This window comes from Sinocyclocheilus grahami, unplaced genomic scaffold (genome assembly GCF_001515645.1).
Source record: "Sinocyclocheilus grahami isolate Dianchi unplaced genomic scaffold, SAMN03320097.WGS_v1.1 scaffold8.1, whole genome shotgun sequence".
Taxonomy (NCBI): Eukaryota; Metazoa; Chordata; class Actinopteri; order Cypriniformes; family Cyprinidae; genus Sinocyclocheilus; species Sinocyclocheilus grahami.
Window position 1 is genome coordinate 848,325 of NW_015505187.1, and position 15,384 is coordinate 863,708.

Consider the following 15,384-nt stretch of genomic DNA (forward strand, 5'->3'; position numbering starts at 1 on the left):
TCTGCTTGTCTTTCATAAAAGATGTCCACTGTCAGGACAGAAGAACATGGAGAACTCCCCAACACATTGAAAGAAAATGAAATGATCACTGAAGCGTGAAATGGACATCATTCAACATTTTTTGTATATGTCAATTATTTATATATGATTTCTTTCTATCACTGGCTGTAGATAGAACGAGTATAATACATACTATGTCCGAATGCTATCCATGTGATAGGAAACCATACTTGTACGAGCCAGAAGCTCTACAAATAATGGCTCCGAAGCCAAAAATCATTCTAGAACCTCAAATGAGAAGTGTATATTACCAGTGCACTGGTAACAAGGGCCTAAGCCTAAATGTCATCTGAATCAACAACCCATGATCAGCTGGACAGAATACAGGGATTCAGACCATCTGGCTGATATATGAAATAACAGTGATACTCATCTGGTGAGTAGCCTACTTCACATTTGTTCTCACCATGTTTGCACGTGGTGCTGTGCGCTTATTAGCTTTACTGAATGTTTATACTGTACTTTGTTGCTTAAAGCAGAAATTGTGTCATACAAAACATGTCAACATCAGTACTTCCAGACACACTTATACACTCACAGAACTCAATCAACCGGTGGTTTATTTGTGTCAGGTCAGTTTATTAGGTCTTTCTTGTCGCAAATTAAGCAGGTATTTTTTGTATTATGGCCTACTTTAATTTTACTGTTGCCCATGGCAACATAACATCACTACTTTAACGGCAAATTCACGTGGTTTTGACACTCAAACTACTAATCGATAGGCTAGTATCTGTGATCTGGAATTTCACGAGAGGGCGAACGATTTCTCCATGCAGATTTCGCAACGGGTTCAGGATGTTTACATGGGTTTATTACATCGACCAACAGAAAACTGCTTGGTTTGACTGTATCTGTTTAAACTGTGCTTCATACATTGCTACTTTATTTAAAGTTTTGGAATTGCCATGATCAGCGTTAACCATGGCAACATTAGCTTCTTTTTTCATACTGTTCGGAGTCGTTTCAAAACACAGCTAGAACAGCTAATTGGCGCCATCTTATGACTCAAAACCCTTAAACTAGTAAAATGCCATTGAATTACTCTTTATATTAATATGTTAAGAATGAATGGATAGATGCTGTTGGATAGATGTTTGGTCTCGTTCTGTATGGCGTATCTTGTCAGTGTCTGCGCTTGCTTGGCCATTTGTTGCGGAGAAAATAAGGAAAGTGTGTCCAGCTGAATTAATTTAGTATTTTGTTAGATATATAGGTATAAAAGGTATAAAAAAAAGCTTAGTTTACCGCGACAGCCGTCGCGTGAAGGCCTCCTCGTGATGGTCTTTTATTAAGTTTTTAGTTTTATTTAATTTGAGTTATTTTAATACTTCAACAAACTAAATGGAAATGAAATAATATATATATATTGAATTTATAAATGTGTATGTACATATACAGTATATATGTATATGTGTGTGGCTGTACATACACATATAATGTAGTTGTTTTTTGGTTTTTGGCTTAGTGTTATGTTAGAATCATTATTATACTCTTATACCTTTTGTTCTTTAATATTTTGAATTGTTTTTAGCTTAATTTTTTTTTGTTTTTCAATTAAATGTTAAGTTTAGAAATTTTGTTGTATGCATTTGTCACTTTTATTTAATCTCTTTATTTTTAAAATATGTATAGGTAGTATTTATAAAGTTTTAGCTTTTAGTTTTGGATCTGTTTTTAGTTGTTTTAATACTACAATTGATTGCTTCTGTTGTCCTCATTTGTAAGTCGCTTTGGATAAAAGCGTCTAATAAATGACTAAATAAATAGATGCCTAGAAACTCAGGTGGCCCCATTTAAAGCAAAAAATTCATGTGGCCTAGATGAGAGTGAAAATTGGAATATTTAGCCTGTAAATATATATATATAGAATGGATTGCAGCTATTTGTTGTTACAGTATATGCTGTAATGAACATATGAATGTTTTATTATTAAAAGCGGAAGCTAATATAATGCCACATGTACAGTATATGCTTTTAATCGGGTCATTATAGTAAAAGGCTTTAGTAACTGACTGACTGTAAAAAATATGCCTACTATTTATTTTTTGTCAGACTACGTTTAAAGTTTTTTTTTCCCCTTCGCAACTCAGTGACTCTCTATTATCATTGTCCATTCACTCATAAAAACTGATCCAGGATGAGGCAAACAAGTTTATCTGAAGAAATTCACGACTCACCTTCAGGTTGGCCATCATCTGTCAGGAAAAAAGAAAAACAGCTCCATGAAATTTCCTATATTTTAGGTAAGGAGGCTTTAAAATTGTCTAAAATAAATTGTCCCAAATAACAAAGTTGCTTGTGCTGTTTTTCTTTATAATAAATGCCACTTGATTTAATATTTTGTTATCTAATATAATGGCATTTTAACTCTGGATACTTTTTTAGGCCACTGTATAATTTGTATAAAGAACGAGTGCAGCTTTGTCTGTCTTTAAAGCATTCTGTTTTTGTTTTTTTACTGGGTGTCAGTGAGCAGTATTGTGTTAGTTGCGGTGCACATGTCTAGACATATAGCAAACCGTTTAAAGAGGCACATCTTGACACAGTGTTATAGTAAACCCAGCAGAGCATGATGAAAGTACTCTTACAGACCCTAATGTGATTAGAGGAGTTAAACAAACTATATATTTTTTTAAAGAAATTAATACTTTAATTCAGGAAATTCATTAAATTGATCAAGTGACAGTAAAGCCATTAATAATGTTACAAATAAATGCTGGTCTTTTGAAATCATGCAGAAATGATTTCACCTAAAAATATTATGCAGCACAACTGTTTTTAACATGGATAATAACATTGCTAAAAAAGAAATGGTTCTTGTGCAGCAAATCAGCATATTAGATTAAATTCTGAAGGATCATGTGACACTGAAGACTGGTGTAATGGCTGCTGAAAATTCAGCTTTACCATCACATGAATAAATTACATTTTAAAATATATTCAAATATTCACATTTAAATTGTTATAATATTTCACAATATTACTGTTTTTACTGTATTTTTGATCAAATAAGTGTGGCTTTTGTAAGCATATGAGACATTTAAAAATTCTTCCCAACCCCAAATTTTTGAACGGTGATGTATGTCCTGTAATCTCACGCGTGTTTCCTTCAGAGTTTCAAAAGAGATCTCAACTATGTCTCAAACTGTGCTTGGAAATCTGCACTTAAAGTCAGACATTTCATTATCAACTCAAACTCAGCTATAACTCAAACATTTCTCATCACATACTGCAGACACCAAATGATCTGTGTTTATACTGTATTTATGTCTGTATACTGGATTTATTTTTCTCTTTATACCTTCTAGGGAGGTTTAGGAGAAACATGAGACCATGATGAAGTTGGGCCATTACTGAGAGCTCCATTAGGTCTCTTACAGAGCAACCTCTGAGCAACAAACCTTCCTCTAGACTATACATGATGTAAATGTCAGCAGCTTTGTCTCGGCAACCCGCTCCTGTTGCCTTGGCTCGGGCTGCTGTGAATTCTGTGAGGATGCCAGCCTAGGCTGATCATGGCACAAAAGGATCTCTGTGAAGCGTTCCGAGCGCGACCGCTTCATTCCTGCCCCCTGCTGTCAGGAGCGCATGTGAGGAGGGCCAATGCGAACACCTGTGTGCTTCTCCTTGTTTAGCCCTTTTGATATTTTTGACATCTCTCAGCTTTCAGCTCCCTCGTTTTGTTTGCTGTCTCTGTCAGTCCTTCTCTCCTTCACTGGGTGTTTTCTACAGTTCATTGTCACTCACTATATTCTCTGTTCTGTAGCTACATCCTGTCTTATGTTGCGTAATTTCCTTGGTCATCTTCATATGGAGTATAAAACTCCTGAAAAGTCTCCTGCAGAAGTCTTTGTGATATATATTCAAAGCAATGCCATCTTGTCAACAGAAATACCTTCTTTTTTTCTGCAATGCAACGTTATCCAAAGCCCCGCCACATGTATGATAATTTATAATGATAATATATCAAACATGAAATACTTGAATTTATGAGACTTAGGACACAGTTATATGGGACCTTCAGTAATGTAAAAAAAAAAAAAAAAATTAGTTGATCCCCTCATCTGCTGGCAGGAATTTAATCACTAAAAATTATAACATTTGTAATAATAATAATAATTATTATTATTGTAATGATTCCCCCACTAAGCACTATATAAATATGACAACTAATAATAATAATAATAATAAATCAAGATGTTTTTGCATATTAATTCGTCTTTTGAGACACCAAATTTTATTATTACTTTTTAATTAATAATAATTATTTTACCTAATTATGTGATCTTTCTTATTTTATCTCTTTATCTTGTGCATGTCATAAGAAAAACTCTATAATAATAACAATAATTTAAAAAATGTTAAATCTTGATGAAATTAGTCTTTTAAGGCGCCTAATCTTATTTTTTATTTTTTTGTCTTGTCAGTGCCGTGAGAAAAGCACTACATTAATGTAACTAATAATAATTATTAATATTAATCAATCAATTAATCATTCATCTTTTTTGCCTGAATTAGCCTTTTGAGACCCCTAACCTTTTTATCTCTCTTTTTTCTATCTTGTGGATGTTGTGAGAAAATAATGTATAATAATATTAATAATAATAATTTAAAATCAAGATGTGTTTACCTGTTAATGAATCTTTTTAGAAACCTAATCTTATTTTATCTCTCTCTCTTTGTCTTGTGCATGATGCCACCCCACAGATCACGTCTTTTGGATCCCTCAGCTCAGATTTGGCACTGACGTGGGTCCTTCCACCCATTAAAGAGCCATTTATGTCACGGTTGAGCTGGCTGGTGTGGCATTCTGGCCGTTTCGAGATCCCCCTGGCTCATCCAGCAATAACGACAATTTTGAAAGGTATTTTTTTACCCTCGCAGTGCAGCACAACAGAATGCAGGTATGTTCAGCTGTCCCTACTGCTGCCGTGAGGACAGACAGGCTCATGTTGACCCCCCACACACCAACGGTTGTTACTAGCCGGCCCTCCAGCTTAATATAGATAGGATTCAAACCTCATTTATTAAAGAACATTTTCAGTTACATGCTTTTTGTCTGACAAGCGAATGCACTGCAGCTAACTTTTTATTGTCACGACCAACACGGACTAAAAAAGATTCATAATAGGTTCATAAAGATCGACAAAAAAGTGTATACAGCTTTTAGTTTGAGAATCAATCTTTTATGATAAAACTGTAAAAAAGTACTATTGTACGTGGAAGTCGTGCAAACTTTGCTGGCTCTGAGAACAACAGGCATCAGAGAGCAGATGACAGCTTGAATGTGTTATTTCTCTTGGTGTTGATTTATGAGTGATCTGACATGAAGGAACGACACTTTGAACGCTTTGAGAAAAAGTGAGAGTGAAATACGCAGGGTACACTCACACAAGTAAAAGTTGCCAGTTGGCTGGTAACTGTATAAGGAACCGCAACATAATACATGATAGTTAAAGTAATTGACGTGCATAATTAAAACGAATGACATACAGACCTTCTACAAATAAAACACAGGAAAAATGTTTTGTAGGATACGTAAAATGTTATTTTCTCCAAACTATCATGGCAACACATAAGCGAAATATTTCTCACATTAAAACCACTATAATAACAATAAAACAACTATGCAACAATGTCTACATATACAGTATATATATATATACAGTATATATACAAACCTGAAGAGTTTTAATTTTTTATACTTAATAAAGCATAATAACTCTAACTCTATTTTAATATAAAGCAATGCATAATTCATGACTGCAAATAAATATTTATTTATATATTTATTTACAATGGTGTGTGAATGGAGCTAAATTTGCTCCATTCACACTCCATTAGCTGGTGCAAAGTTCATTTTGGACTCTGGTGTTCCCCCAAATTTATGAGGACAATCTTTTTTTTTTCAAACAGACATGGTCACAAAGTCTAATACTCTCTCTTGAGGTTATTTATGGAGGGCATCTACTGTATATGGAATCCATCGTAATTAAATATTACAGTTGGCTTATCATCTCAAACTATGTTTTCATCTTTCAGAGTAACCAATTGTTTGTTACTTTAAAAAAAAAAGGACAGTTGCACTGCAAAATCATTTTCTTAATCGCAATTTTTGTCTTGTTAAAAACATTAAAGCAAGGTCAATTTACTTGAGAAGCAAAATTGTAAGATTTTATGGTTTGTTTTCAGAGAATACATTTCTAATCAATTATTTTTCTCTCACCACATTGGCAAATTGTTTTTTTTTTTTGTTTTTTTTTTAAACATCAATCTTGGTGAATTTCATTAGATGTATGCTTAAAATATGTCAAATAATATCTTAATGTCTTATCCAGTTTTGTTTTCAGGTACATTTATGTTGTTTTACAGGTGTTTTTCACCAAAACAAATGTAAAATTCTGTAACATAAAAGATTATAATTTAAGGATTTTTTTTTGTCCATACAGTGGAAGTCAATAAGCACCAAAACTGATTTGATACCAATATTCTTCAACACTCAAACAGGTTTGCAACGACATGAGAGTGAGTACATTATGACAGAATTATTATTTTTAGGTGAACTAATCCTTAAAGAATGTTTAGACATTTTCACTGGAAAACAAGACAAAAATATTTGATGTATGTTTTCTTGATAGACAGATGTTTTCAGTCACCATAAGCATCTTTTCATTCATTTTTCAACCCACAAAAATCGTCACGATCTACCCGATGGCATTTACAATGGGTGTTGGGCGCATCTGCAAACCCTGTACCGAAATGGATCGCGCCACCTGCCTGTTTATGACCATGTTTATGAATATCATCAAAATAGCTTCCATAACATCAATCTCCCAAATCACCCACATTCTGCATCATAATCCCCATTGTCCAGAAGTGGACGGATCCCATCCAGTGTGGCTATGTTTAGAGGCCGATATTAAAATATGAGTCATCCTCAGAGGAAAGCCATAGCCTGACCAAAAATAAAATTTAAATGTCACTGGTGCTTGTCACGAATGATGAAATCTCAGAGCTGTTGTGCTCATGCATATGAGAGATCTGCTTTCATATACTATCCAATAAATTAAAGCCAGTCTTTCCCATTCAGTAATAATAATCATGATGCAATGTAAGTCAAAGAGCACACACAATATCGCATCCTCATACTTCAGTCAGCAGTGGAAGCTGATCTCTATATCATCACCCCTGAAATATTTGTCCATCTGAAGGCGTAGCATCCCCACCGGGCCATCAGCATTGCATCATCCATCAGAAATGCCTCTGGCACCACAGTAAAGCTGGGCTCCATGACTTGAAACCCAGCGCAGAGTAAGTCAGCACCATTCCATACCCAGAATCCCGTATAGCTGAGCTGACTCTGCGCTCCTAATCACCTTGACTATGCACCATCCATCATAGCAACAATGGGGCATTACAATAGTTGCTTTTCATAAAGTTGCCTGGATCACCTCATCATCCAGCACAATGTGAATTCCAAAGTCGCTCCTGATCATCCCTGAGCTTTTTATGTCTGCTTGAGTCATTTTGTCCTTCTCATGACTGTAGGGATGATGCAAACTTCTTCACCTGCTTCTGCTTCTACCAACCACCTTGACCTAACATATGTTATGTTTTATGGTGTATAAACTGTCAGTTCATTACATGCGACTCAAAATACACAATTTTCGAAATTTTTTGCTATCTTTCTATAATGCAGCATTGTATACTGTGTATGTTTGCCATATGCAGTTAAGAAAACTCTGCAAGGTGAAGTTAGTCCTTGTTGGTTCAAGCCTATTCAGTTAAAAAACTTGACTCAAACTCAGATTAGAATGAAAAAGGTGAAACAAACCAGCAAAGCGGAGCTGCCAATTTGTTATCAGCATGTTTGTTAGTAATGCTCAGGTGATATCACTGATAATGTTGTTGTACATCTTGATTTGGTCAAATTTGCCATCCTAAAACATTTCCTTTTGTTTCTTGATCAACAGATTCCCCATCAGACTATGTAATCTGTGGCATAGTGATGGACATGATTGGTTCTCACCTTTCTTTGTGGGCTCAGGCATGTTGAGCCGTTCTCCGGTGGACCAGGCAGCAGTTGAAGGTAAGTCTGGGCTGCCCAGTGTGTGTGGCAAGGGGTGTCCTTTAGCCAAGGGGTGTTATGATGGAGTAACGGAGGTGAGGAAAGCTTCACCAGAGAGTTTGGAAGTCAATGAGGATGAGGGCAACGCAGGAACGCGAAGGAGAAAGTAACAGATCTGGGGGTGATGAATAAATTGGGTTTATATAGCTCTCATCTTAGCCACTCCTCTCTGTGTTTGATAATAGAGCCCAAAAAACATCCCTAACACCTCCCTCCCCTTCGCTCCTAAAGTCCTGGGATTAGATGCTCCTCACCAGCTGGAGTCAGACAGCGAGAGGGGCATTGGATAACATTGCATTGCAGAAAAAAATAAGGTATTTCTGTTGACAAGATGGCATTGCTTTGAATATATATCACAAAGACATCTGCAGGGTATTTTTATGCAGAATGCTTGACCCTTCAATCAAAATGTAATATATATAAAAATGTGTTGTTATGTTATATTATATTATATTATATTTAGTAATATGTGACCCTGGACCACAAAACCACTCATAAGGGTACATTTTTGAAATTGAGATTTATACATCATCTGAAGGTAATAAATAAACTTTCCATTGATGTATGGTTTGTTAGGATAGGACAATATTTGACCGAGATACAACTATTTGAATATCTGTAATCTGAGGATGCAAAAAAATCAAAATTTTGAATTTTTTTGAAAAAAAAAGCCTTTAAAGTTGTCCAAATGAAGTCATTAGCAATGCATGTTACTAATCAAAAAATACTTTTTGATATATTTACGGTAGGAAATTTACAAAATATCTTCATATCCTAATGCTTTTTGGCATAAAAGAAAAAATTATGGCCCATACTATGTATTGTTGGCTATTGCTACAAATATACCCGTGCTACTTATGACTGGTTTTGTGGTCCAGGGTCACATGTAATATATAATAATTTTTTCATAAAACATTTTAAATAATATGCTGCATATTTATCTATATGTGTAAATATATGTACATATGCGAACTGCTCTTTAATACTTGGTCTTTATTCCTGCCAGTGAGGTGTTTGTAATGAAGATACGGCCCTGCCAGTCGGTGGTTGATGTGACTGATTTACTATAAAGCTTGGCAAGGCCCATGTCAAGGGCATTCACTATAGGCTGAATGAAAGAGATATTAGTAGGTGATGTTGTCATCCAGGGGTTCCCAGTGTCTAAGCGCCACCCTTTCTCTAGAAAGCCTCTGGGTGATATTTAGGGCTTAGTGAGAAAAATAGGAAACATTTACTTCACCCTTCAGCCAAGTGCCAGAGATCATTTTGATCTAATGTGGATGAGGGCCAAGGGCGGTGATCTGAACAACCAAGACTATAAATTCTGTTCAGATGCCTGAGCAATGCTTTTATACTCTATAATTAGAATGCCAACCTGAACTCTGACATTTGACATAACTAGCATGGAAAGACGGTGGAAACATGGGATTGTTGCCATTGTCAAGACTCTAATTATCCTGTTAACACTATAACTCTCATTATAAATCAGGCCCTTCTTCTTGCAGACGTAACAGCAGTTTACACATTGAGGCCCCGAAGCTTTAATAGTTTAAGTGAGCAATTACATGTAATTTATGATCATATATCTCAAGTAAGAAAGAAAGATTTGAAATCCATTTGTTTGAAACTAACAGAGGTCAATGACATGATGCAAATTTTGAAAAAATACATTACATTTTTAATCAAAAATGCATTTTTCTGTGTCTCAAGTCTTGTAAAATATCAAATAATTTGACCTTTTTATGGCACAACATGTTAGTTTGTGGTAAAATGTAAGATAATGATATTTATATAATGAATAATCAATGATATTTATTAAAAATACGTTTTACCTTTACATTAAAAACTGAACATTAATGTGTAATGTATGTCAAGGTGTAATAAAAATATCTATTTACTTAATGGTTGCAGCACATGACAGTTGACCCAATGTCTTTTATTTTAATTGTCAATGACGACATGGTTATGCCAAAGATGATGTCAGCTTCTCCGAGGGTCATATGAATGACGCTAAGTAATAGTAGATGGTTCTAATGCTCCTGTAACATATATTACGTATTAAGCCAGGACTCTTCTTTAGTAATTTCATGCTGTTCTTGTTCTGAAAGACTGTAAGACATTAATTAGTCAGCAGTCATTCAATCCGTAGCTGAGCTGCACTTGCCGTTAAAGAAACCTTTGTTTAGAATGGGATTTCTCACAAGTATGTGGTCCCATTAGCTAAATTAATTTGAAATTACTTTTTTAGTTGGCAATGTGCGATGTACAGTAAGTAGGTTATGAATGACATGCCATACTCTTGCATAACAAACCATCTTGACTGACTAAGTGGATTTTAAAGGGATAATTCACCCTAAAATGAAAATCGTGTCATACTCACTCTCAAGCTGTTCCAAACCTATATGAGTTTCTTTCTTCTGTTGAACATAGAATAAGATATTTTGAAGAATGTTTGGAACCAAACAGTTGACGGAAGTCAATGGCTACCGTCAACTGTTTGGCGGAACCTAACAGAGGTTTGCAACAACTTAAGTGTGAGCAAATTACAACAGAATTTTTATTTTTGGGTAACTATCCCCTTAAGCATGATTTTTGGCCTTTATTGGTATCGGACCCTCCAAACGAGGGGCCCATTTATAACCCTGTGTGTACTGCTCTAAAGGCAGGGTGCAGGGGAACTGTCATGTTGGCCTGCCACAAAGTACACACAAAACCATTTGGACCAGACTGGTGGTTAAAGGTTCATGACGCCCATGGGGATTTAGCTCTCACGGTCACCATAAAAAGCTCAGGCTAGAGAGTCAGAGTGGCACCTGCTTGCACTAATGCGCACACACACACACACACACACACACACACTCACACACACACACACACACATGGGAACCTAAACAAAGGCGAACAGATATCCCCTCAGAATTTCAACATCTCATTAAGATTCAGTGCGTTCAGAATGGAGCAGGCAGGGCTTTAGATGTAGTGATCTATCATGGGAAGCATGAATACTTGCTGCAGAAATAGATTCCACTCCTCCCTGTGACTAAAACTCTGTGGGACTATATAGGGAGAGAAACACCATCTCAGAATCACACAATACCATGTGTGAGGAGCACCCTGTGGCCAGTCAGTCAGTCAGTCAGAGAGACCAAACCAAGAATCTGTCTTTTAGTAGAGTGTTGTCAATAGCTCTGGGGCCAACTTCAGTATCCACAATGATGCCAGTAAAGAGATCGGCCTCAACAGCTGCTTACAGTGGCTCCAAAAAGCATTCAAACACTTAAGCCATACTTAAAAATGAATGCATTTTATTGCAGCATGTAACAAAATCTGAAAGCAAGTGGCATTTATTGTAAAGAAAGACGGCACATGCACATTTAGCGTTTCATGAAAATAAGTTTGTTTGGTTTTAAATGGTAAAATAATTGTGCTCACAATGTTTGGCTTCATGCATTCACTAAAAAATGCTAATTGCAAAAGTGGATCAGAAAAGTGAAGCAATTTCTGAGAAAAGCAAAGCATAATTTGTTTGTGGATGCCACTTGATTTGAGATTTTGATACGCCATTCAATGATAATTATACATTTTTAACCATTACGCAGGTTTCCAAATACATTTTGTGAGTCAAACTAAAATTAACTATCAAAAATACTTTTCTTTAATTGAAATAGAGCTTGAAAAACAAAAATTAACTTGAAATAAAAATGTAAACGAAAACTACAACTGTTGCATTGGCAACTAACTGAAATAAAACAAGTTTAAGTTGAAGTACTAAAAATAATAATTTCTAAAAATGTAAATTAAAGCTAAATATACTAATAAAAAAGTTAAAATCACATAAAATTGCATTAAACTAAAAATAAAAATAAAAACTGAAAATATGAAAATAGAAGCTAATTCAAATAATGATAAATACTATAATAGTATATAAATAATACTAAAACATTGATTTGCACTTTAAAAAAATAGAGATGTTAGAAATCACAATGCAATTTGTAATGTTTAGCATCAGCTTTTTGCCATTAAGTTGTTAACAATTATGTTGTTGTCCAGAAAAAAAAGCACAACTGTACTGAACAACAATCAGCAAGTGACAAAATCAAAATAAAAGCAGTGTAGCAGCTTTGCCACCTACTGGGAACAAATGAGCAGTACGGGACGAAGATGTTTAGCCTGTGTTTATTTGTTTTGGCTCTTTTCAAATGCCAGTTGAAAAAACTGATAAAGAAACTGAAAAAAATATATATAAAAAGTAGGTTTACTATATATGCATTTTTTTATTTATTTATAAGAGACATGTTTTTAAAAGACATACTATTTTAAATGCATCATGATATGCAAAGAACAGCAAAAAGTAAATTATTTAGGTAAGATTCTGCTATACAAACACCACAGTTCATCACCTTCATCGAGCAAGAAAAATAGAAACTAATTTTACCCTCCTCCTATTACCAAGGCAATTAAGATATCATGAGAGTAACAAATAATGACCGTAACACACTTGAGACAATCATTGAGCTCTCATTTCGATCCACATGCTGCTTTCTTTACACCATGTTGGCTCTGTAAAGTAGAGAGGGTCGCTAAACTAAACTGATAAGTCAGTTTCTTTTTCACTTTAATGATCTCCCCCGAGCGGGCGTAATTTCGCAGGGCACGGGACATTTTCTGGTAGGTCATGGGCATCCGGTTGCCCTTCCTCTGGCCCCATAGCTCAGCCACTCGCTCCTTGTTCCTGGCAGAAAAGCGGAAGATGCCTGCCGAAGCGGGCACCCAGGACACACAGTGGGCCATGCCTGGGTCCTCGAGCATCTCGAACAGGAAGTGGAAAAGACGTAGCTTTTTCCCTGCAATCATAGAGATGACTGCGGTCAAACGGCGTTCAAGTGTGTAGGCAAAGGCCTATGGAAACTATTTCCCATAAAAACAGGCTTGTATTATGATAGGCATAATTAAGATAAGCATCTCTAAAACATCAATGGTGTACAAGACCAGAGAAAATGAGGGAGAACTGAGATTCTATTTGGCAGTTATGGGTAGGACGGGCCGCTCCTGTGCTGCAGTTCCTCTAGGTTATTCCTCACCTTCGAGATAGCATCAAAATAAACCACAAAAGCAGAACTGACCTTTCTCTGCAGGTGTAATGCTGGGCAATGATTCGGCACACTTTTCAGGTGTTGTATTCAGAGTTAAAGGTCTCTCTGGTCCATTTAGGGCGTTTAACACTTGCCCGTCGGGTGCATTGTGAAGGACCGCTGATTGATCGAGAGCTTTGCTGTTGCAATTCATTCCACAGTCTGTATATGAGTCAGATCCGTTTGCTTTGGCTAGAGATCCCATGACCTATTGATTTGACAAAAAAAACTTGGTTTTAAAATAGAAAAGAACTGCTGCAAGAATGACACAAAGTGTTGAACTGAATGGTTTACCTGCTGAGCTGCAGGTGCAGGAGGCTGCAGCTGGGACTTTTCTTTTTCTAACACATTGTTAGAATGTTCTCCAGCAGGTAGCTTCTCTCTAGATATGTCCACATCTTCACTGGTTGACATGACAGAAAGATCCCTTGCTGCCAGTGCATTACAAAACCAGTTTAGTGATGATAAACAGACTGATCATTTCAGTGTTTTTTTTAATCCGTGCAATAAAAGTCAATGGGGTCCATTGCTTTTTTTTTTGGACACTATTCCCTTGTGAAAAAGACATACACAAAAGTATGCATACATTTAAAAAGAGAACTGATCATTAATAATATACTTTAAAGGAACTGGTTGACATGACAGAAAGATCCCTTGCTGCCAGTGCATTACAAAACCAGTTTAGTGATGATAAACAGACTGATCATTTCAGTGTTTTTTTTAATCCGTGCAATAAAAGTCAATAGGACCATTGCTTTTTTTTTTGGACACTATTCCCTTGTGAAAAAGACATACACAAAAGTATGCATACATTTAAAAAGAGAACTGATCATTAATAATATACTTTAAAGGAATATACTTACGTGTGAGCTGAAAGTAAGTTTTCAGACACTTAATCGCATGTTGCATTTACATTAAACTGTATTATCATTTCAATTCATTTTAAATGCAATTAACAAAACTTTAGAGTGATTTTTTGACCCACTTAAGTACACCTTTATATGTTCATTTATAATATAATTTCATAATTATATTATATATTATATTGTCTTTTTGAAATATGTTTTCTTAAAAGTGTACTAACAAGCATTTATAGTCAACTAAAATATACGTTAATGTAATTTCTATTGAAACTTGTATGCCATGTATTTAAATACATTTGTAATTAATCATTTGTAATTAGGAAGTTGCGATTTAATACATTTAAAATATATTAACTGCATTATATTAGTAAATAATACGTTGCAAAATGTAATATCGAATAACACACTGCAGTACAAAATGAAATCAAGTACTTTACTTGTGCTTTAGTATGTTAGTCAACACACCAAAATACGTGTGCTTATACACTTTTAAGATTTGAACAAGTATACACTACACTACAAGTGCACGTTCAATACAATGAAGCACACCTGATTTTGGGTTGACTTAGTTTCATTGCACTGACAAAAAGAGTTGAAAAAAATCTGTGTTCCACAGAAGAAATGAAATTATAGTTTAGAAAAAACATGAAGGTGCATTGAATTTTTTTTTCTCTCAAATTATACAAAGAAACTGCAAGTAACGCATGACATTTGGAAGTAGAAAAATTATTCATATATATACATATTTTTTATTGTAATTGATGACAGCATTTTCAATCCCTTTAAGCTTCCTTCTTACTGTTCCATAGGGCTTTTCTTCGAGATTCCTGTCTGTAATGCTCCTCAAGAAATTCCAGAATCACCTCCAAATCAGTCTGATATTCCTGCGGACTGTTCTGGTAAGAAGAAACAACTATTTCTTAACTCGTACACAACAGTGGCCACTAAAAAGTGTTTGGTTTGCTCTAATATAATGACACTGATACATTTTGAATTGCCCAAATATGTTTTGGGGCCACTGTAGAATACATACTAAAAAACAAAACTGTAAAATGGATCAATACTTACCATGTTAGTGTTCTTACTCTTGGTATTGCTGTTTCAGGTGTCGTTGTATTAATGAATAACCAATCGTTTATGAAAAGAAGAATTTGTTACTATTACTGTGTTTTCCACAAAACTCTGTCTCGCCGAAAAGGTG

The 15,384-nt window shown here is 35.2% G+C and overlaps 2 protein-coding genes across 2 annotated transcripts in view; both read right to left on the reverse strand.

The window, feature by feature from the left end:
- The window catches only part of LOC107590965 (myosin-binding protein C, slow-type-like), a 40,422-nt gene extending 32,081 nt beyond the window's left edge, over positions 1-8,341 (reverse strand). The window contains exons 1-2 of the mRNA XM_016279933.1: positions 8,090-8,341; positions 2,238-2,255 (exon numbers count right to left, since the gene is read on the reverse strand). Of these exons, the coding sequence (XP_016135419.1) occupies positions 2,238-2,255; positions 8,090-8,111 (40 nt within the window). The 5' untranslated portion in view covers positions 8,112-8,341. The remainder of the gene's footprint in view (positions 1-2,237; positions 2,256-8,089) is intronic.
- Positions 8,342-12,605: 4,264 nt separating this feature from the next.
- spi2 (Spi-2 proto-oncogene) lies at positions 12,606-13,734 on the reverse strand. The gene is made up of 3 exons (XM_016279944.1): positions 13,615-13,734; positions 13,312-13,528; positions 12,606-13,032 (listed from the first exon to the last, which is right to left on the reverse strand). The coding sequence occupies exons 1-3, from the start codon at positions 13,732-13,734 to the stop codon at positions 12,707-12,709; spliced, it is 663 nt and encodes a 220-aa protein (XP_016135430.1). The 3' UTR covers positions 12,606-12,706.
- Between the last annotated feature and the right edge of the window lie 1,650 nt (positions 13,735-15,384).